This window comes from Hippoglossus hippoglossus, chromosome 17 (genome assembly GCF_009819705.1).
Source record: "Hippoglossus hippoglossus isolate fHipHip1 chromosome 17, fHipHip1.pri, whole genome shotgun sequence".
Taxonomy (NCBI): Eukaryota; Metazoa; Chordata; class Actinopteri; order Pleuronectiformes; family Pleuronectidae; genus Hippoglossus; species Hippoglossus hippoglossus.
The window spans coordinates 21,726,841-21,744,080 of NC_047167.1; the positions used below are offsets into that span (position 1 = coordinate 21,726,841).

Sequence of the window (17,240 nt, forward strand, 5' to 3'; positions counted from 1 at the left end):
CGAGCTGTGAATTAGTATCTGAGCCTGTGTGGTGTTTCATTTGGTTAATGGATGGCATGAGCAGCCAGTAGACTTGGTGAGAGAGGTAATCCACGGTGCTGTTATTAACCCTCTGGTCCCTGTATCAGGAGTAATCCAGGTGCTGCTGTGGCCCATTCTCCCCTAATGATAGGTATTTACTATGCTAGTGATCCACTGAAAGTGAAAGAGATGGAAAAGTTGGTGTAAAAACTATTTTCGGCTCACAATGAAACTGTGGTTGGACAAATTGGACTTTGGCGAGCTGCCACGGTCGAGGTAATCAATGGGAAGCGCTGCAGAGCCGCCACAGAAGTGTTAGATAACAGCCGCCTGTCCCAGGTTTACAGTTCAGCAATCACTTTACGGCTACAGCTCCGTAAAATTACTCGTGTGGTTTTAAAACGGCGTAGCTCATGTTGCTTAATGTGTGTGTGTGGGTGTAATGATGATACTTCCCATGTTTCTGTAATTGTGGATTCTTGCAAAATACAAAACAAAAAAAATTGTAGCTTCTGTGATTTGCACATTAGATTTTGTTTGACTGTTCAGCAGTACGTGGATCCATCAGGATGGATCAGCCTCCCTGAATTTAGCTGAGGATGTTCTGTGATTGGTTGTTGCCTCTGAAACAGAGATGTGACTGTGGTGAAAGACGTCATCGTGGGCTACGTGTCTTTCTTAGTAGAGCTCATACGTCGGCCAAGGCCCAACAGTCCCCTGGTGAACCCACGTTTAAATCCGCTAAGTCCAGATTTGTCTTGTTATCCGCACCAAATTGGAAGCACTCACAGATATCAGTCCCCTAAAGGTCCACGACTTATTCCCCGGGGGCATCAGTGAAAATGTAAAGGAAGGCCCAACCGTAAAACCACTTTTGAATTCACTAAATCTGGATATTAATTTGAATCAAATTTCATACACGTCCCCTAAAAGTGCCTAAATCTTTTTTATTATCAAGATCTATAAAATATTCTATGAGAAAAAAGTCATAAAGTTGATTTCTACTGTTTCACTGAACGTGACTCTGTGATGACTCTGAGGAGCTGCTGTTATGACTGTCTTTATGACCGACTGTGTAATATCCTGCTCTCACTGCTACACACATTGTAATATCCTTCCACTTCATATAGAGCAGCGGCTCAGACTGAAACACTGTCTTTAAAACCACTGTCTGGACTTTCCTGCCCTGCTGGGGTTTAAAGTTCATAGAAGCTCATTTTCTTTTGTTTGGGATGTCTGGGGAAATAAGATGAAGAACACCATGAGATAATCTTTAGGTTTATTACGAGACAGGGCTTTGTTGTGTCTTGTTTTATTAGACATTGTTGTTCCCAGTAATAATTTGGCTGTTTGAGGAGGACTCAGCATTTGTTATTTTAAGGGTTTTAATTATCTGGCTAATCAGATCTCTGTTGACTGATAAATCTGTTAATTGGACACTAAAGATCTTCAGTTAACTACTAAACCTCCTGTCCGTTCTCCATTTGATTGGGGGGGAAATTAGTGGGAGAAATATTGTTTGTAGTTATGAGTTTGCTGATTTATTCATTCAAGGCATTTGGATTATCGCTTTAAATGGAGAAGAAACATGGACCATTTAATTTTTAGCGTGAGTTACTTTATCTCCAATAACATGTAGGACTTTGAATATACAGGGATAATCTAAAGTGGACAAATAGGAACATTTTGCTAAACATTCCCTGAAACCTCAATTTTCCGCACTACAGAGACCAGATTCAAAACTAAGATGTGAACTTTTAAACTTGTCAGAACACGAAACATGTATCTTCCTTCCACTAGTGCTGCCGATACTAACTGAGGCTCCGGCTAACACTGGTAGCACTGCAGCCCCGTCTCTTTCTACCTCTTTCCATCAGAACAGCTCGTGCACAGAGGTACAGCCTGAGGCATGAGTACGACACCCCCTCATCATGTCACATTCCTGCCCAACGGCGAAACTCGCACTATACCATTTTCTTTACTTTAGCCCCCTGTTTCTTGTCTGTATTTGGTCGATGGATTCTTGCTGTTAAAGCCACGTCTGTTCTCCAAGTTCACTACAGAGAGGAGACTGTAGTAAATAATCTTTCAATATAACGTGCTTCTTGCTTTCAGTGTCGGTTGAGCATTCTTTTACGATTGCTTGGGGGAAAAAAAGAAGAAAAGCTTCAAAGTTCAGGTTGCTCAAGGTGTGTTGCGGCCTCGCCTCATGTTGTCAGAGTGTGTGTGTGTGTGTGTGTGTGTGTGTGTGTGTGTGTGTGTGTGTGTGTGTGTGTGTGTGTGTGTGTGTGTGTGTGTGTGTGTGTGTGTGTGTGTGTGTGTGTGTGTGTGTGTGTGTGTGTGTGTGTGTCTGTGTGTGTGTGCAGATGTGACTCCAGCAGGGAAGTATGTGTGAGGTTTTACTGATCTCGCCGCTCAGCAGAGACATGCCTGAGTCGCTGTCAGGCAGGAACAGAGAGGGAGGCCGCAGTTAGTCAGATTCACACAGCAACAGTCATGTAAGAAAACCATGTGAGTCACATTAATGTTTCCTCTCCTCTCTAATCTCTCTGCTCTGACTGGGCTTCACATTCAGCATTTAGAGGATTACTATGAAAACTATCCCTGTATAAGTAATACTTCTCGTTTATACCAACACACCTAAAAAAGCATATCACGTACCATTCCCGTGCGCTGGGTTTGTGGGTTCTGAAAAAAAAAAAAAGGCATATTGTTTACCCAGGGATTTATTTTCAGACTACAACGTAGCCCGAGGGTTTTTAAACAGAAAAGAGGTCAGCAGCGTTTCCAAAACTTTTCAATGTTTCCAAAACTAGTGTGAACAGCAGGTGTAAATGTAGTCATGGGTTTTAAAACAGAAATGTAGCCTCAGTGTTTCCCCTATGTCCACCTAGCAGTGTTACACCACTGCGGAAATATTTCTTTATTGAGAGGAGAGGAGAGGGCACCATATTATTTATTTACACACACCTGTGAGTGAAGCATGGATCATATAACGATAAACTTTGCTGCCCTGAAAAAATCCCACTTTAAATAGGCAAAACTCATTAAGAATCAGTAAACATACATATTTCCGATATTTTTAAGCTGTTTCCTTTAATTTGACAAAAGTCGTCAGGCTGGTTTCAACATTTAACCACTAGAATCGTAGTTCACTTCTGAGGATATATGCATTTTAAGCTCTGTTTCTTTGTGTCTCTTCAGGTCGGCTCATGAAGCCATGCTAATAACCATCATCCTCTAGCAGTGAGCTGCCTGGTGGACAGACGGAGGCGTCATGGCCGAGCTGCCTATTGCCCCAGGAGAGGTCTACATCGAGGTGGAGTATGACTACGAGTACAAGTCCAAGGACCGCCTCATCAACATCCGGCAGGGGGACTGCTACATGCTGGTCAAGAAATCCAATGAGGACTGGTGGCAAGTGAAAAAAGAGGAGGGGACTAAAGCTTTTTATGTACCTGCTCAGTACGTCCGAGAGGTCCGCAAAGCTCTCATGCCACCTCTCAAACCCATCACCCAGCCGCCTGCCGCCACCGGCAACACACCTCCCCAAGGTGGGGGTGCCCTCTGGGTAAGGCCAACCAACCTGGAGCTGGGACTCCAGGACCATCCTGCGGAGAACCTTCACAGACACGAGTCCGGCTCTCACCCTCGGCGCTCGCCCTCGGCCCAAACTGCCTCTTCGGGGCACTTCAGTCCCCCCGGCTCGCGCAGGAACAGCTCCCACCGCCACACCCCCACCTCCCCCACCACCCCCACAGAACACGACCGAGCTCTGCACGACGTTCTTGTCCACGGTGGAGGTCCCAAGCCCAGAGGAAGCTCCAGCACTCTCCCACGTTCCCGAGCTCGATCCCCAGATATGGCCAGGGCGCCGCTGGACGTTGACAGCACCCAACACTTTGACTCTGCAGAGGAAGAGAGACGCACAATCGACTCCGAGTCTGGAGATGAACTGAGCAGCTCCTCCACTGAACATCTCCAGGTAAAAACAGGCAAACTCAAAAAGCTTTTGGTTCTGAGACCCAGTTTCACTGTCCGGCTCATTCCTGGATCCTTTCCACTTTGTCACTTCATTTAAAACAGCAGACTACTACTTCATATATGGTCATTTATTTTACCAAAGTGGCCGAAATTTCCTTCAGGATCACTGAAGTATTTTTTATATTTATCTATAAAGTACTTATCTATCTCTAGTGCTACTTACATTTTCCTTTTTTGGGCTTTTTCTTTGCATGCATGGCAAAGTTCGCAGGGCAGCTGCCCTGTTATTTGTCTTTGCTCTCACTAACACTAAATCACACAATGACGTAACTGTGATTCAGTGTGATGTGTTTGTTGAAGGTCATCTAAAAGGGAACATATCCACTTTTACATTCGGCACTGAAAAGCCATTCAGTCCACAATGGCGCTGCTTCCTTTGGCCGCTCTTTATGCCGTGTCAATGGCAGGAGAAAGGTCAGAGTTGTCCAGCTTGTTTTTGGGTGTGTATACAAAGAGTCCAGCTTTGTCTGCAAGTACACTCTTTGTGTGATTTTCTTTTTTTTTCTCATACCATGAGTCATTTGATCCACAAGTTTAATTATCCCAACAAATACAAAAACTATGGTCACCCATCTCGTTCTGCCTCCCTCGGATTTCCCGGTTAATAACAGAGGCACTGTTACGCCACGGCAACAGGAAATGTGTCACTGGTGTCGATATCCGGACACCTGGTTAACAGTCACTGTTCTATAGCAGTGTCATTTAAGTGTCACCTCTATAGGACCACAAGTACAGTACTGATGATTTATGCTACATTTAATTAATCACCGATGGTCGAAGGCACCATCTGAAATCCAAATATCAAACAAAGCTTCTGCGCCAAATGTAAAGGTTTGAAATCTGAAGTCATTTCTGAATCTTTTGAGTTGCTCTTAAAACACACAATTGACAAGTTGATGACAACTTAATTTATTTATTTCCTAATGCAGTTAATTTTGTATTATTATCCCTCTGGCATACATTGCTATGGATATAGGGATCATTTCGTTAGCGGAGAGAACTCTTAAGAGCAGAATATATAGAGAAATATTACGACTTCATGCATCTGTGACCGCACCAGATTCTCTGCTCCTTCAGATTTTGTGGGTGCCGGGGGGGATATGCCGGCTCCTGACTTCATTTCTTTAGACACAAGAGTTATGTTTCAATGAGTCACGTTGCAGCCCTGGAGACGCCTGAGTGTGTTAATGCTCTGCGGTGTCCTGATGTGATGTGCTGTTCCTCGCCTCCACCTCATCCAGTGTATTTCAGGAAGAACGTGTAAACACTCTGCTTTTTTTCCTCAATTGATTCATGGTTGTTTGGTCAGCTGGATCCGTCGTCCTGCCGAGCTCACGTGATCTGGACGGTGGGCGTTGGTGATGTGAAACTCTCCTGGTTTCAGTGGGCTGGTTGTTTGTTTTTCCTCGGTCCTGGCAACACACGGCCGCTGATAACACCACCGCTGAGCGTCGGGACTTCCTGAAACATGACGACTCTCTGCTACTCCTCCATCTCTGCTCTCACTTTTTCCCTTCTCGTGTGTCACCTCAACCTCTTTCCTTCGTTTCAGTGTTTTGAAGTAAACAGAGTGATCATTAAAGCGGGAGATTTAATGAACATAAAACCAAACCAGCAGCCTCATTGCTGGAAGCAGGGCAGTGTGTTAATGCCTGCAGCTTCCAGGGCTTTGCTCCTTCTGATAAGTTCACAATCATCAGGCCGTGATGAGTGTGTCTGCAAAGCTGCACAGCTCCTTACCAGCCTCCTATCTCCTGCACTGGACCTGAGACTAAGGGCCCACTTCATCACCACTTGTGAGACTTGTCACTTCCAGTAGCCGGCACAGTTGGGATGTACGATATCTAACGAATAAGGCGTATGACAATGTGTCTACAGTGAAACAACGGGATGGACAGAGAGTTTATATAGTAAACTAATGCATAAAATTAAAAAGCAAACGCCTGGGAAATTCCTCTGTGTTGTGTCAGCGATGGAATGGAATGAAGGGAATGTTTCGCTGACTAATATAACACGTTTCTCAGCGACATTACGTAAAGGATTATCCAGCTCCCCTCTTTTTCAGTTTGGATTGTTCAGTCTCGTAAAAGTTGTCTTCTTGATGCTTGGGTAGACGTTGTGAGGATTGCAGCCATTTGGCCTTAGATAGACATTGTCCATTAGCCCAACAGTAGTTCAATCTCCTCTGGGCTTCATTCATTGAAACTTTTTAGGTTGTGTGGTTGTGGTTACATCAACCGTTCCTTGTCAGACATTTGTCTCTATGTCATTTGACTGAATTCTGATACAACCTCAGGGACGGATTTGGAAGATTTCCAGGGCATTTCCTTTCTCTGCATGTCAAGGCCCAGTCACATTTAGAATTTAAAACTTTAAGACAAAATCAGTTCATTTCAATGGAATCTTTCAATGAGCATGAATGTTCTACAGTGAACTTTGGACACATGACTATTGACACCGTTGAGCAACAGCTTGTTAAAGCGGTTCTGGCCTTTGAGGAAATAGAGAGCTGGAGAGTTCAACGTGGAGAAAGATTTCATAGCTCATTAAACTGTGCTTCACACACAGTCCAGTTTTATTTGACCCTCCTCTGTTGGAGCGCAACTTACTCAACAAACGAGGCGTTAAAGGCAGAAGTCGATTGTGCAAATATATCTTTGGATTAAACTTACATGAACTTACTCCTGTTGGTGACGGAGCTAATGAGCTAGTTCAGAGAGCAGTTCCCCCTCCTCTGCAATTCTTTTTCAAGAAATGATGTAAAAACCTGAGAACAAGAATCCAAAGGAAGGAGATTGTTCTGTGATCAAAGTTCTGCTGTTAATTCCAGCTGCTTCTTTTCAAAGTGAAGTGTTTTTTACAAGAGCTTTCGCTGTGAAGTAGCTTCGAGTGTGGAGCTGACGTCTTTTCTGCTGGTTCAGTTTAGGTCAAGGTTTTAAAAGAAGCTGAGTTTGAGCTACATGCATCAGTCAGTTTGTTAAAAACATCACACATCGTCAAGGTAAACAACGCTTTTTGATTCTGGTCTAATTTGGAATCGAATTTACTACCTATAATCGCTATGTCAGCATTGGCCCTAAAACAAATCTGTATCGATCAGGCTCTAGTTCAGATGAGACGTGCTGCAACATAATCAGAAAGAAATGAAAGCGAGGGCACGTTTGAAAACAAGCCGTCTCAACATTTGTACCGAGGGTCTTGTCGAGACCCTCAGCCATCGATCCCTCGTGAGAAAAGGTTGAAGTCGCCCTCTGAGATGTCGCCTGATACTTTCAGAACGTCTTAGAGCCCCTGGCCACGGTGGGTTGGACAGTGAATCCACTGAAGCAGATGTTTCCCTCCAGCCACTGAACATAATGGCTGTCAAGGTCTCAGTGTCTTTTAATTTGTTGCTTCACTGCACGGCCTCCTCCACTCGCCTCTTCCTCTTCTCTCTTCCTTCAGGATCATCACAGGGTGTACCACATACTGTACGCTCCATTTTTAAGAACTGAATATAGATACCGCATTGATTAACTCAGCCCATCCTGACAAACTCAGAGCTGTGCCCAATAAGAAATGTATAGAGCAACAGTAAAAGCTCTCCGATAAATGTAAGTCTTTAGAAGAAATGACTGAGTCAGCTGACCCAGTCATTTCTTTTAAGTCCCTCTTATGATTGGATGTCCCCGGATGCATGTTAATACTATAGGTCTGAACAGGGCGAGTCACAGAAGAGTCACCTCCCCTCTCTGTACCCTCCACACGTTCGATCGTCACAGTCAGTAACACCAGCCCGACCCCACCGCCTCCCATCGTTCTTTATGACGGCTGTAATCAGCTAAAACCCTTTGAGGAATCTCACCAGGATTCCTCATCGCTCTAATTTCTCAGTGTGACAGGAAGTGTGAACCTGTGTGTGTTTTTTTTTTTTTGACACCATCTCACTTTACCGTACATGAAGTGATTGAACATAGCCATGCATGCTAATGTACATCCGTACCACATAAAGTAAGGAACTCATTAATCCAGTCGTTCACACACCACTGCAGACTCTCAGCATTTTCTGTTCCGTTCTTCAGACACAGTAAATGTGTTCATACACACGGAGTCTGAAGGATCTGTTAATATGAGTTAGGTTTTGGGAGCTCATATGAGTCTGGGAGAAAAAAATGTATATGCAGAGTGAAACTGCACTGTTTGGCGTAGGCACACAACCACAGTGCAGTATTTCTAATTCACCCGTAAGCTTCCTGCTTCTACTGAAAAGCACCAGAGAAATGCAACGCTTTGCTCAGGGCCACTCTAATGTTGACAGAAGGGGAGTGTTTGTCACACTGAAATTAAATAAGCAATTAACACACTTTTCCAGACTTTTTATCGTTCCAATATTTGCTGAAAGAGTTTTTGTCACAACCACAGTTCTGTGTTTCTGTGTTTTTGTTTTCCATCTTATCTCACTGCGTCATGTTTCCTGCCAGATTGTTAGTGGATTACAAACGATGCCCTTCTGCCACAAACCCAGTTCTGACATCTGGGTCATTTCAGCCGACCAGATGACTGCGATTGTCAGCACAATGAAACACTTAGGGTTTTTTTTTAGCATTGCAGCTAAAAATAATTTGCCTTTACATGAGTCTGGAGTATTTTATTTATTAATCATGTTATTGTTTTGTGAAAAAAAATGCTAGTTACGGTTTCTCAAAGCACAAGGAGACTTGAAGAACTATCCTAAAACTAAAGTAAGTTAATGCACTTTCCTGTCAGATGAATAAATGTGAACATTTGCTGTTTTTGAGAACCTGGTATATTCACAATTTGTGGTTAAATACTTATTTAATACTTTTTTGTTTAAATCCCACTTTTTGAAATGCATTAGCTCCAATTAATGGGGACGACATCTTTGCTGCACATATTGTGCCGTGGATTCAGACGTATTTTTGGATTTAAGCCTCAGAATGACTTCCCAGATGTCTCCTTTTCAGGAAAATCACCATCAGCAAACAGCAGTTCATTCAGTTCAAGTCTCAGCGGAGCACTGCAGTCTGTGGCGGTGTCGGCCTGTGTACTCATCACCGATGCTATGAAGCACTCCCAAGGGCCTAGAGTACTGTTCTGTACTGTTATCAACCTGGGACACACACAGAGCTTCAGGCGCTCTGGCAGATGACCCACTCCTTTGCAGTGTGTTCAGCGGTTGTGTAACAGAGACCAGGGGTAGAGCCGAGTTTGACACCCTCACTTTGTGTCTCTGTCTTTCTTTATCTTCTTTTCTTTTGCCTTCATCTCAAATTCACCTGCTCCTGCTCCAGCTGAGATGCAGCTCTGGTTCCTGTTGTAGCTCTGCAATTTTAACTCAATTTAAAACTGCATGAAATTATGAATATCTTGGTTTTAAGAAAGAAAAGCTCCCTTATGTTCAGATTGCACAACTTTCAAAGTCATCGGATCACCGTGCACTTCCCACTACATGACTTGTTGTCTTGTGATAGGGAGTCTTATCCGACGTGAAGTGACTCTGAGCTCTGATTGGAAGCCTCGTTGGATTTTATCTGCCAGCCGATGAACTGAGCCAGCTTGGGTGCAGATTTCCCAGCTCCCTAACAGATCTCTGTCTGTCTGTCTGTCTGTCTGTCTGTGTGTGTGTGTGTGTGTGTGTGTGTGTGTGTGTGTGTGTGTGTGTGTGTGTGTGTGTGTGTGTGTGTGTGTGTGTGTGTGTGTGTGTGTGTGTGTGTGTGTGTGTGTGTGTGTGTGTGTGTGTGTGTGTGAACACATTTGAACGACTAAAGAGACATTGCTGAGAGTGTCTGCAGTGGTCTGTAGATGACTGGATTAATAAGTTACTTATTTTACATGCTACGGATGCACATTGATATGCATGGCTGTGTTCAATCGCCTCATGTACAGCAAGGTGAGACAGTAAAAAAACAAAACGAGACCACACCACTTCTGTTTTTTTTTTGTCTGCGAGTTCCAATGTATTGCTGAGTGGAAAATCTGGTTTATAAGTGTAGTGTGAACTAGGCATGACATGCAAATGTCACAATATGTACTTTTTTACTGCAACATCATTACAACTCTGAACTTAGGGAATCAACAACCTCTGTAATCGCTGTGCTTACTTCATCACATTGCTGCAAAAATACGGTAAAACCATTATTGCCTAAAGCTTTGCAGCTTATTGCAATCACTGGAAAAATTTAAAAACAATTATATTATACTCCAACAAAGACACTGTTTTGAATTTGGCTCTGTCACATGATGACCAGTGCGTGATCCACTGCATAAGGTCAGTATGGGTCTGATTTTGATCTTGTGTAAGAGATAAGTGCATCATCACATATCTCTGAACTACAGCTGTCAAATTAATAAAAAACCCAGAGGTGTTGTTTACCAGTCATGTGATGATCCAGAGCTCGAACAAGATAGTGGGAGTTGTGTCAAAATCACAACTAAGATGTGAAGATTTGCTGCTTTCAGTTTTCAATTGCAGAAATCAACTTTATTAGGTAATGGAGATACTGGTAATGGTTCTAATGGAGATCAGAAGAAGATCATAATGTTGATTGATCTTCCTGGGGTTGCAGGACTGATAGAAGATAGAAGGTTTGAAAACAACAACAAACAGAACTGCCAGCATATAATAAATATCCTTGATGGTGATTATGGGGGATAATCCAGTGTAAATCGTTACTGTGTGGCTGTATGACTTCTTTGATTAGAGACAAAGAAGAGTAGTGTGTGTGTGGAGGGGCAGGGGGCACGCTGGTCCTCACTTTGTGGAGCTTTTCTTAATCCCTCTGGGAGCTTCAATTGGATATGTGTGTGCGTGTGTGTGTGTGTCCGCGTACACACATGTTGGTTATTATGTCAGCAAGGGCGTCCTGTGCTATGTGATGTAAATAGTGGCATTATAGGAGAGCCGGTCAAGCTGTATGTTTTGTTGCAGCTCGGGGAGAGCGAGCATCACAGAGCTCTGTGTTCTCTCTCTCTCTTTCTCTCTCTCTCGCTCTCTCTCTCTGTTTATGTAAGAACGTGTGTGAGTATATCAGCCACTGTGTGTGTTTGAGTGCGTCCAGGGCTTCAGAGTCACATTATCTGGTTTGCTACAGTGACATGTCAGTCAGGGAGAGAGTTTGTGAATAGGCAGAGGCTCCTCTGCATCATCGGCGTCCTCGTCAGCACCGCCGGCTGCTGCCCGTCTGACTTATTCCTCTGCAGCGGCAACTCAGCGACGGGACAGTATGTACCCAGATGAGAACGAGACGGTAAGGCAGCTTCTTTATCACACAAACCATCAACTTCAGATGCCTCAGGAGTCGGTGTGTTCATGCAACTTCGTGTGCATGTTTTGCCAAGTCAGCAAAACCCTCAGTTTGATGTATTCTACTGTATAAAAGTAATTGCACTGCAGCGACTGATGCCTGCGAATATTTCGAACAAAATCCATTTCATAACAAAGCTTTCCAGGTGGCAGGAACCTCTTTTCCACCCAGATGCACACACGGGAGTGGGCTTTGTTGCATTTAGTGTTTGTTTCACTCTAAGAGAATTATGTTTAAATGAAGCGCTGAAGCGTGTGGATATTTTTGATCCCAGTCATGCAAGCAGAGAGTTTAGTTAACTACAGAAGCTTTCGCTCAAACAGGCTCTCGGAGCTTATGTGTCTATTCCTTCTCATCTCTGTATTTCTGTCTATGTCCCTCTCCCTCCCTCCCTCCCTCCCTCCCTCCCTCTCTCTCTCACACACACACACACACACAGTAGCTGATCTTGCAGCTTTTGTCCACAAGCTCAGGGCAGACGTGTGTTTCTCATCCATTCGTTCAGCCCGAGCGCTCAAAGTGATCCATAGCATCGATCGCTGAAACCCCACACACTTTTTCACCGAATCCATGAAATCAGTGGCCAGGAAGAAGAGCCGGGAGGTTCAGCCGTGTGTCCTGAGATGTTTGAAGTGATGATGCCATGCGACAGGACGGCTAAGAGGATGCGCTAAGCACCGGCCGTGCTTCATTACATAAGCGCCGGCTACATAACATTTGTTTGGACAGCTGTCTGGTGAGAGGAGCTCAGGGCAGCAGAGAATGATGGGAGACGGGACGGAGAGAGGGTGGAGTGGCAGACGGGACAGAATACTTTGTATTAATATATAGATATGTGTGTATATATACATATATCCTATCTGTTTGTATTTTAGCAGGTTCACAGGTAGAATGGCTGTGTTGAAAGTGACTTTAGTAACTTTAGTTTTAGTCCCTGCCAGTGTTTTAATTTGAATCTATTAATTTAAAGGTCCCTTTTGTACAAGATAACTCAAGATTGCAGAGATGTATTTTCACTAAACTAGGCGGGAGTATTAGGTGTTTATCTCCTGGTGATCTTTTGGAGCTGATTGGATCAAGATCAACATAAATATGGTCAGAAAAACCCATTTTCTAAGATACCTCAGCGATGTATTTATATCTAGTGCTCAAGTATTTCATGTGACATTATTAACAGCAAAGTGGATCACATCCTTTTCCCTTATCGTCCCCCTTGTATACCTTGGTACATGCCATTTCCACATGAGCATCTAAAGAGACAACATCACTCACAGGTCTTCAAACCTGAGAAAATGCAGCTCCTCAGATGCTCCTCTTTGTAAAGTGAGATCAGCTCTTTCCAAACCAACATGTATATCTGAGGAGCCACTAAATGACAGAGAACCGTTTCCACCATATAATCTCTGGGTCCGGTATAAATAAAGGTTTGCTTGTGGCCCAGCCCCATGTGTACTCATGCCTGTCTCCCTGATGACAGTGTGCGCTGTAATTTCTCACTTTCCAGTAGAAAGGACCGTCTTTGTTTGCACTTTGCCCTCAGTGAAGCTGAGACTCAGAGATGATTAACTGGGCAGCAAGGGGAGACATTTATCTTCTTACTTTACGTTCAGACCAGTTATGATCTGATTATTGGGACTTTCCTCAGTTCAGGAAATGGATTTAATCTGCGAATAGGAAAATACACAGATTGAAGATTTGTTATTGGTGTGAAATGACTCACGGATCACTGTCAAGCTGTTTCAGTCTTACCGACACTTGTTTTGATGGTAATTTTATCTCTGATTTTGTCTACAAATCTCTGATTGGTTGGATGTTTTTCAAAATGGGAAAGTGATGTCAGACTTACTTGCACTGCCTCGGTTTTTGTCTCCTTGTTTTTTCATATTGTCTTGTTCCAGGTTGTGTAACGTATGTATGAAACGTACCGTTGGGAACATGTGAAGTTGTTATTCATACGTTGTGTGTGTGTGTGTGTGTGGGTTTCTACAGCTGAAGCTTAACAGAGGACAATGTGCGTTCGGCTGGTTTTAGTCTTCAATTACAAAGACCTACTTTCTCCGCGGAGCTTACAGTGGGTTTCTTATTCACGTCACAAGTTCAAGTATGGTTCCAGCCCGGTTGTTGCAGTGAAGTTGCAATCACACAGGGCAGAGGTCATGGGTTAGAGAACACAGTGTGGGAATGGTAGTAATATTAACTGGTGGAGGATCAATGACAGGATGATCCATGCTTAAGTTGAGCTCTAGGCCTGTGCAATGCAGACGGCTGACGGAAGCTCCTGTTTCATCACAAATAAACTTTTATGTGTAAATCACATCATCAGATCTCATGTACACAGTCCAGCTCCAAGGGCTGAGTAGAACTCTTAACTACTGTCATGGTTAAGTTTGAAGTTAGATATCAACACACATCCTGCCTGTGTTTAATAAAATGGGAGTGAGTCAGCATTGTGTGGCTACCTTTTCATCTTTTTGTGCATATTACGCTACTTAGCAACTGCATGCATTGTAGCTGTGTGTGTACGTCTTGATCATTGCCACAGTTTTTTAGACAGTAGGATCAAATGTTCTCATTCAGCAGCTGATGATTTAGATCTGTGGCGTCGATATGAGCATGTTATTATGTAATAATGAGTATTGCATCGTATCGACCACAAGAGGAACGGGTTTAGAACAGATTTGACTAATTGTGCGTGACAAGTTCAAACCGTGTGAGCTGAATGATTGAACCGACAAACCAAATGTCTTTTCTAGGTTTTTTTGTACTTGATGAAACAAGCTCTACGGTTTCTTCATAGCTCAAGGTCTTTCTATTTACTTAATCATGAGTTACATAACTTTAGACATGTTAAGGCCAAGTATTTGCTGAAACGTCCACTCCTCACAATGATGGTGTTAGCTTCCAGTGTGGCGCAACAGATGCACATTTCTACCATTTACCACATACCTGCAAGTTCAAACCCAGCTCTACAGCTTTGGTGCTTATTTGTCAGACTGTGAAGAAACAGGCTTTCAAACGCACTGTGTCTGCAACACAGAGATTTAAATATTTTTAGTAGAACAAAGAAAACAGAACGAAGGGATGGACCTGCAGCCAGAGTCCTGCTGGGGACTTGGCTGCACACTATCCGCTCTCCTTGGTTTAATGTCAGCTCCTCTCTTGCAGGATAAAAGCTCCTTAACTTCCTGTGTGGATTGTGCCCCTGGGATAATTCCACTTCAGATTAGATTATTTCAGGAGACTTGCCTGCCTCTTCCTCCTCCTCTTCCTCCTCCTCTTCCTCCTTCTCCTGCTCCTGACCTCTGATCATTTACAACTTAATAACGTATATAACACTTCACAACGTCTGCATAGTGTTTTGCTATTGTCTTCATCTGTTAAAATGCACTCAAATCCCACAAAGAAAACTCAGCAAGCCCCCCTTTGTCTTGTTGAACTGGTTCGACGTGAGCAGGTTTCTGTGCCGTGTTGAGATTTGTTGTGATGTCTGAGACATGATGCACGCTTCAGTTCATTTGCATTCGAGACCAGAAATACAGGTTCAGGCCCAGTGAATGGCTGGTATTCTGAACAGGCAAAAACTAGCATTTTACCCCCTCAAGGACGGCTTGATTTTCCTGCTTTTTGTTGAATACAAAGAGAAATCACACAATGCTTGTTGTTATCTTTCAGTTCCACAAAGCCTGGTCTGTGACGGGACCTCTGCTCTGTGTTTTGGTAATTTGTTATATTAAAATGCGAGCTGGGTCTGATCCTCGTCCTTGCTGCTCTGCTTCACGGAGCAAAGGTATCAGTCGAAGTGTCGAGACTAAATCTAAGCAATATGCAAACGTCTGCAGCTCCGGAGCCGTTTTGTCTTTTTTATCAACTTTGGTCGAGGAGATAAAATGTGTTCAGGCAGAGAGAAGCTGTGAAAGAACATCGCCCTTCCTGACTCAGCCCTGCAGCTGAAGGACACAGTCGGAACAGACAGAACAGCTTGTTAGTGTTGTTAAAAAGTGTTGTTAAAAAGGTCATCATCAAGGTCAGAGCACAAGAGAGTAACTATGGAAGAACATCACCTCAAAGTTATGAATATGTGTATTTACCTTTACAAAATGCCTCCATCACATACTGCTTATATTTTATATGAAAGCTTGAAGCCTTGTAGAGATCATTGAATTAATTAGTTTTTTTAAATAACCCTAAAGCTACATTATCAACCTGACTTTTCCAAACATCTTCTATTGATACTTGGATATGGAGATGAAGCTCTGAAGTTAAATAATACTTATTCTACCGTTTAAAAGAAAGTCTTTGCATTGCACTAGTGGTTTCCCTGTCACTAGTTTTCTTTGCACATAATTTCTCAGTATTTGAGCTCAACAAGTAATTTTAAAAGGAGAAGTCCTGACATGCTTACAGACAGAGGATCATCTTTAACCAGAGGGATCCTTCATCCGGCCTCTGTCTTCCTCATACCTGCTCTTTACTCTCCTCCTCCTCCACAATGAGCTGTGCTGTCGAGACTTGCATCTGTGAGGAGACAAGTACACGTGGCCTGTTCTGTGTCGCTGCAGGAGCCACAAAATATGAGAGTATTTCTCCTTTTTATATCTCTACCACGACGCCACATTCTTAAAGGTTTGCAGAGACGAGTCGAAACAGGATGTGGCTGGGAGCAAAATACCCAGAAATATTTAAATGATATTGAGTACGTTTGCTAGTTTTCACATTTACTTTTAGAAACCAGTGGTATCAACTTTAAGATACCACTACAGAATGAAATATAACTGCACTGAAGGTGGCTGACAAGGTGATAGGATTCTCACAGCCCCCCCCCTGACAGTTATCTTTGAGCAACATGTCCTCTATAAGCTGAGGTTAATAATAAACTTCACACATGAGCCCCTCTACTGTGAGTTTGAAAACCTTACATCATGCCTGTTGTAAGTGTAACAGACATGGAAACTAATTTGCTCCCTGTGCAATAAACCTGCTGAATCTTCACGTTATCTTAGCGTATTAATTTGACTAATCTCAGTTCCTATATTTCCAGTTCGAAGCATTGCTTGCCCTGAGTACTGCAGAAGTTAAGCACAGCTCAACTTCTCATGCACCAGCCAATCAAACTGGGTTTAGTCAAACAAAGCAAGTGCAGACACTAGCCAATCAAAATCCTGTTAATGAGAAAGAGGAGGCAGAGGCCGCTGGTGAACCTGGTGTGTGTTCGTCTAATTGTGGATATTGTTTTTCCATGTACGTCTTTAAGCACTGTATTAATAACGAGCATGGCACGTCATGTCCACTGTCAAACATTAAGGCAAAGCATCCACGTGTGTCCAGCCTCAATACTGGAAACATTATCCAGCTGCAGCATTTGTGGACGAATCCAAGCTGAACAAAACACAAAGGAAAACACAGGACACTGCGACAAGTGAGCTGGCTGATGTGATTTCCTATCCCAGAAAGATTCCGCTCTCTGCACCGTCCTGTGCTTCGACTGGGATACGAAATGATCAGCGAGGCTCTGGCAGCAGACGAGGAAAACTAACCTCCCTGGACTGAAGGAGGGAGAGACTCCGATCTGCCTCGATGCAACAGAAAAGAGCAATAAAACAAACGCATGCAACGTCGTGGGAGTTTTCATTATGCACAGGTTAAATCGGGTTGAGGGGATTGTGCAGGAGACTATTTCTGACTCTTCATCAAATTTGAAAGAGGTGTTGTATCTTCGCACCGATTTGGCTCTTGCGGCGCATTCTTTCCTCCTCACTCAGCCTGTTACCTTGAACTGTTGTTGACCCCGTGAACAGACTGTCGATGGAGTATTTGGGCTCATTGTCAAAGCTGAATTACACTGCGCTTTTCTAATTGCTCTGTCATTTCGTC

General features: G+C 43.4%; 1 protein-coding gene across 13 annotated transcripts in view; it reads left to right on the top strand.

Annotated features, from left to right (window-relative positions):
* Positions 1–17,240, top strand: part of LOC117777889 (rho GTPase-activating protein 12-like) — a 41,764-nt gene that overhangs the window by 3,612 nt on the left and 20,912 nt on the right. For 12 of the 13 annotated variants that reach the window (XM_034612961.1, XM_034612962.1, XM_034612963.1 and 9 more), the window contains exon 2: positions 3,226–4,006. In XM_034612961.1, coding sequence (XP_034468852.1) covers positions 3,299–4,006 — 708 coding nt within the window. In that variant the 5' untranslated portion in view covers positions 3,226–3,298. Of the gene's footprint in view, positions 1–3,225; positions 4,007–11,083; positions 11,313–17,240 lie in introns of those variants that run through there. The other variant, XM_034612975.1, reaches the window with a different exon arrangement.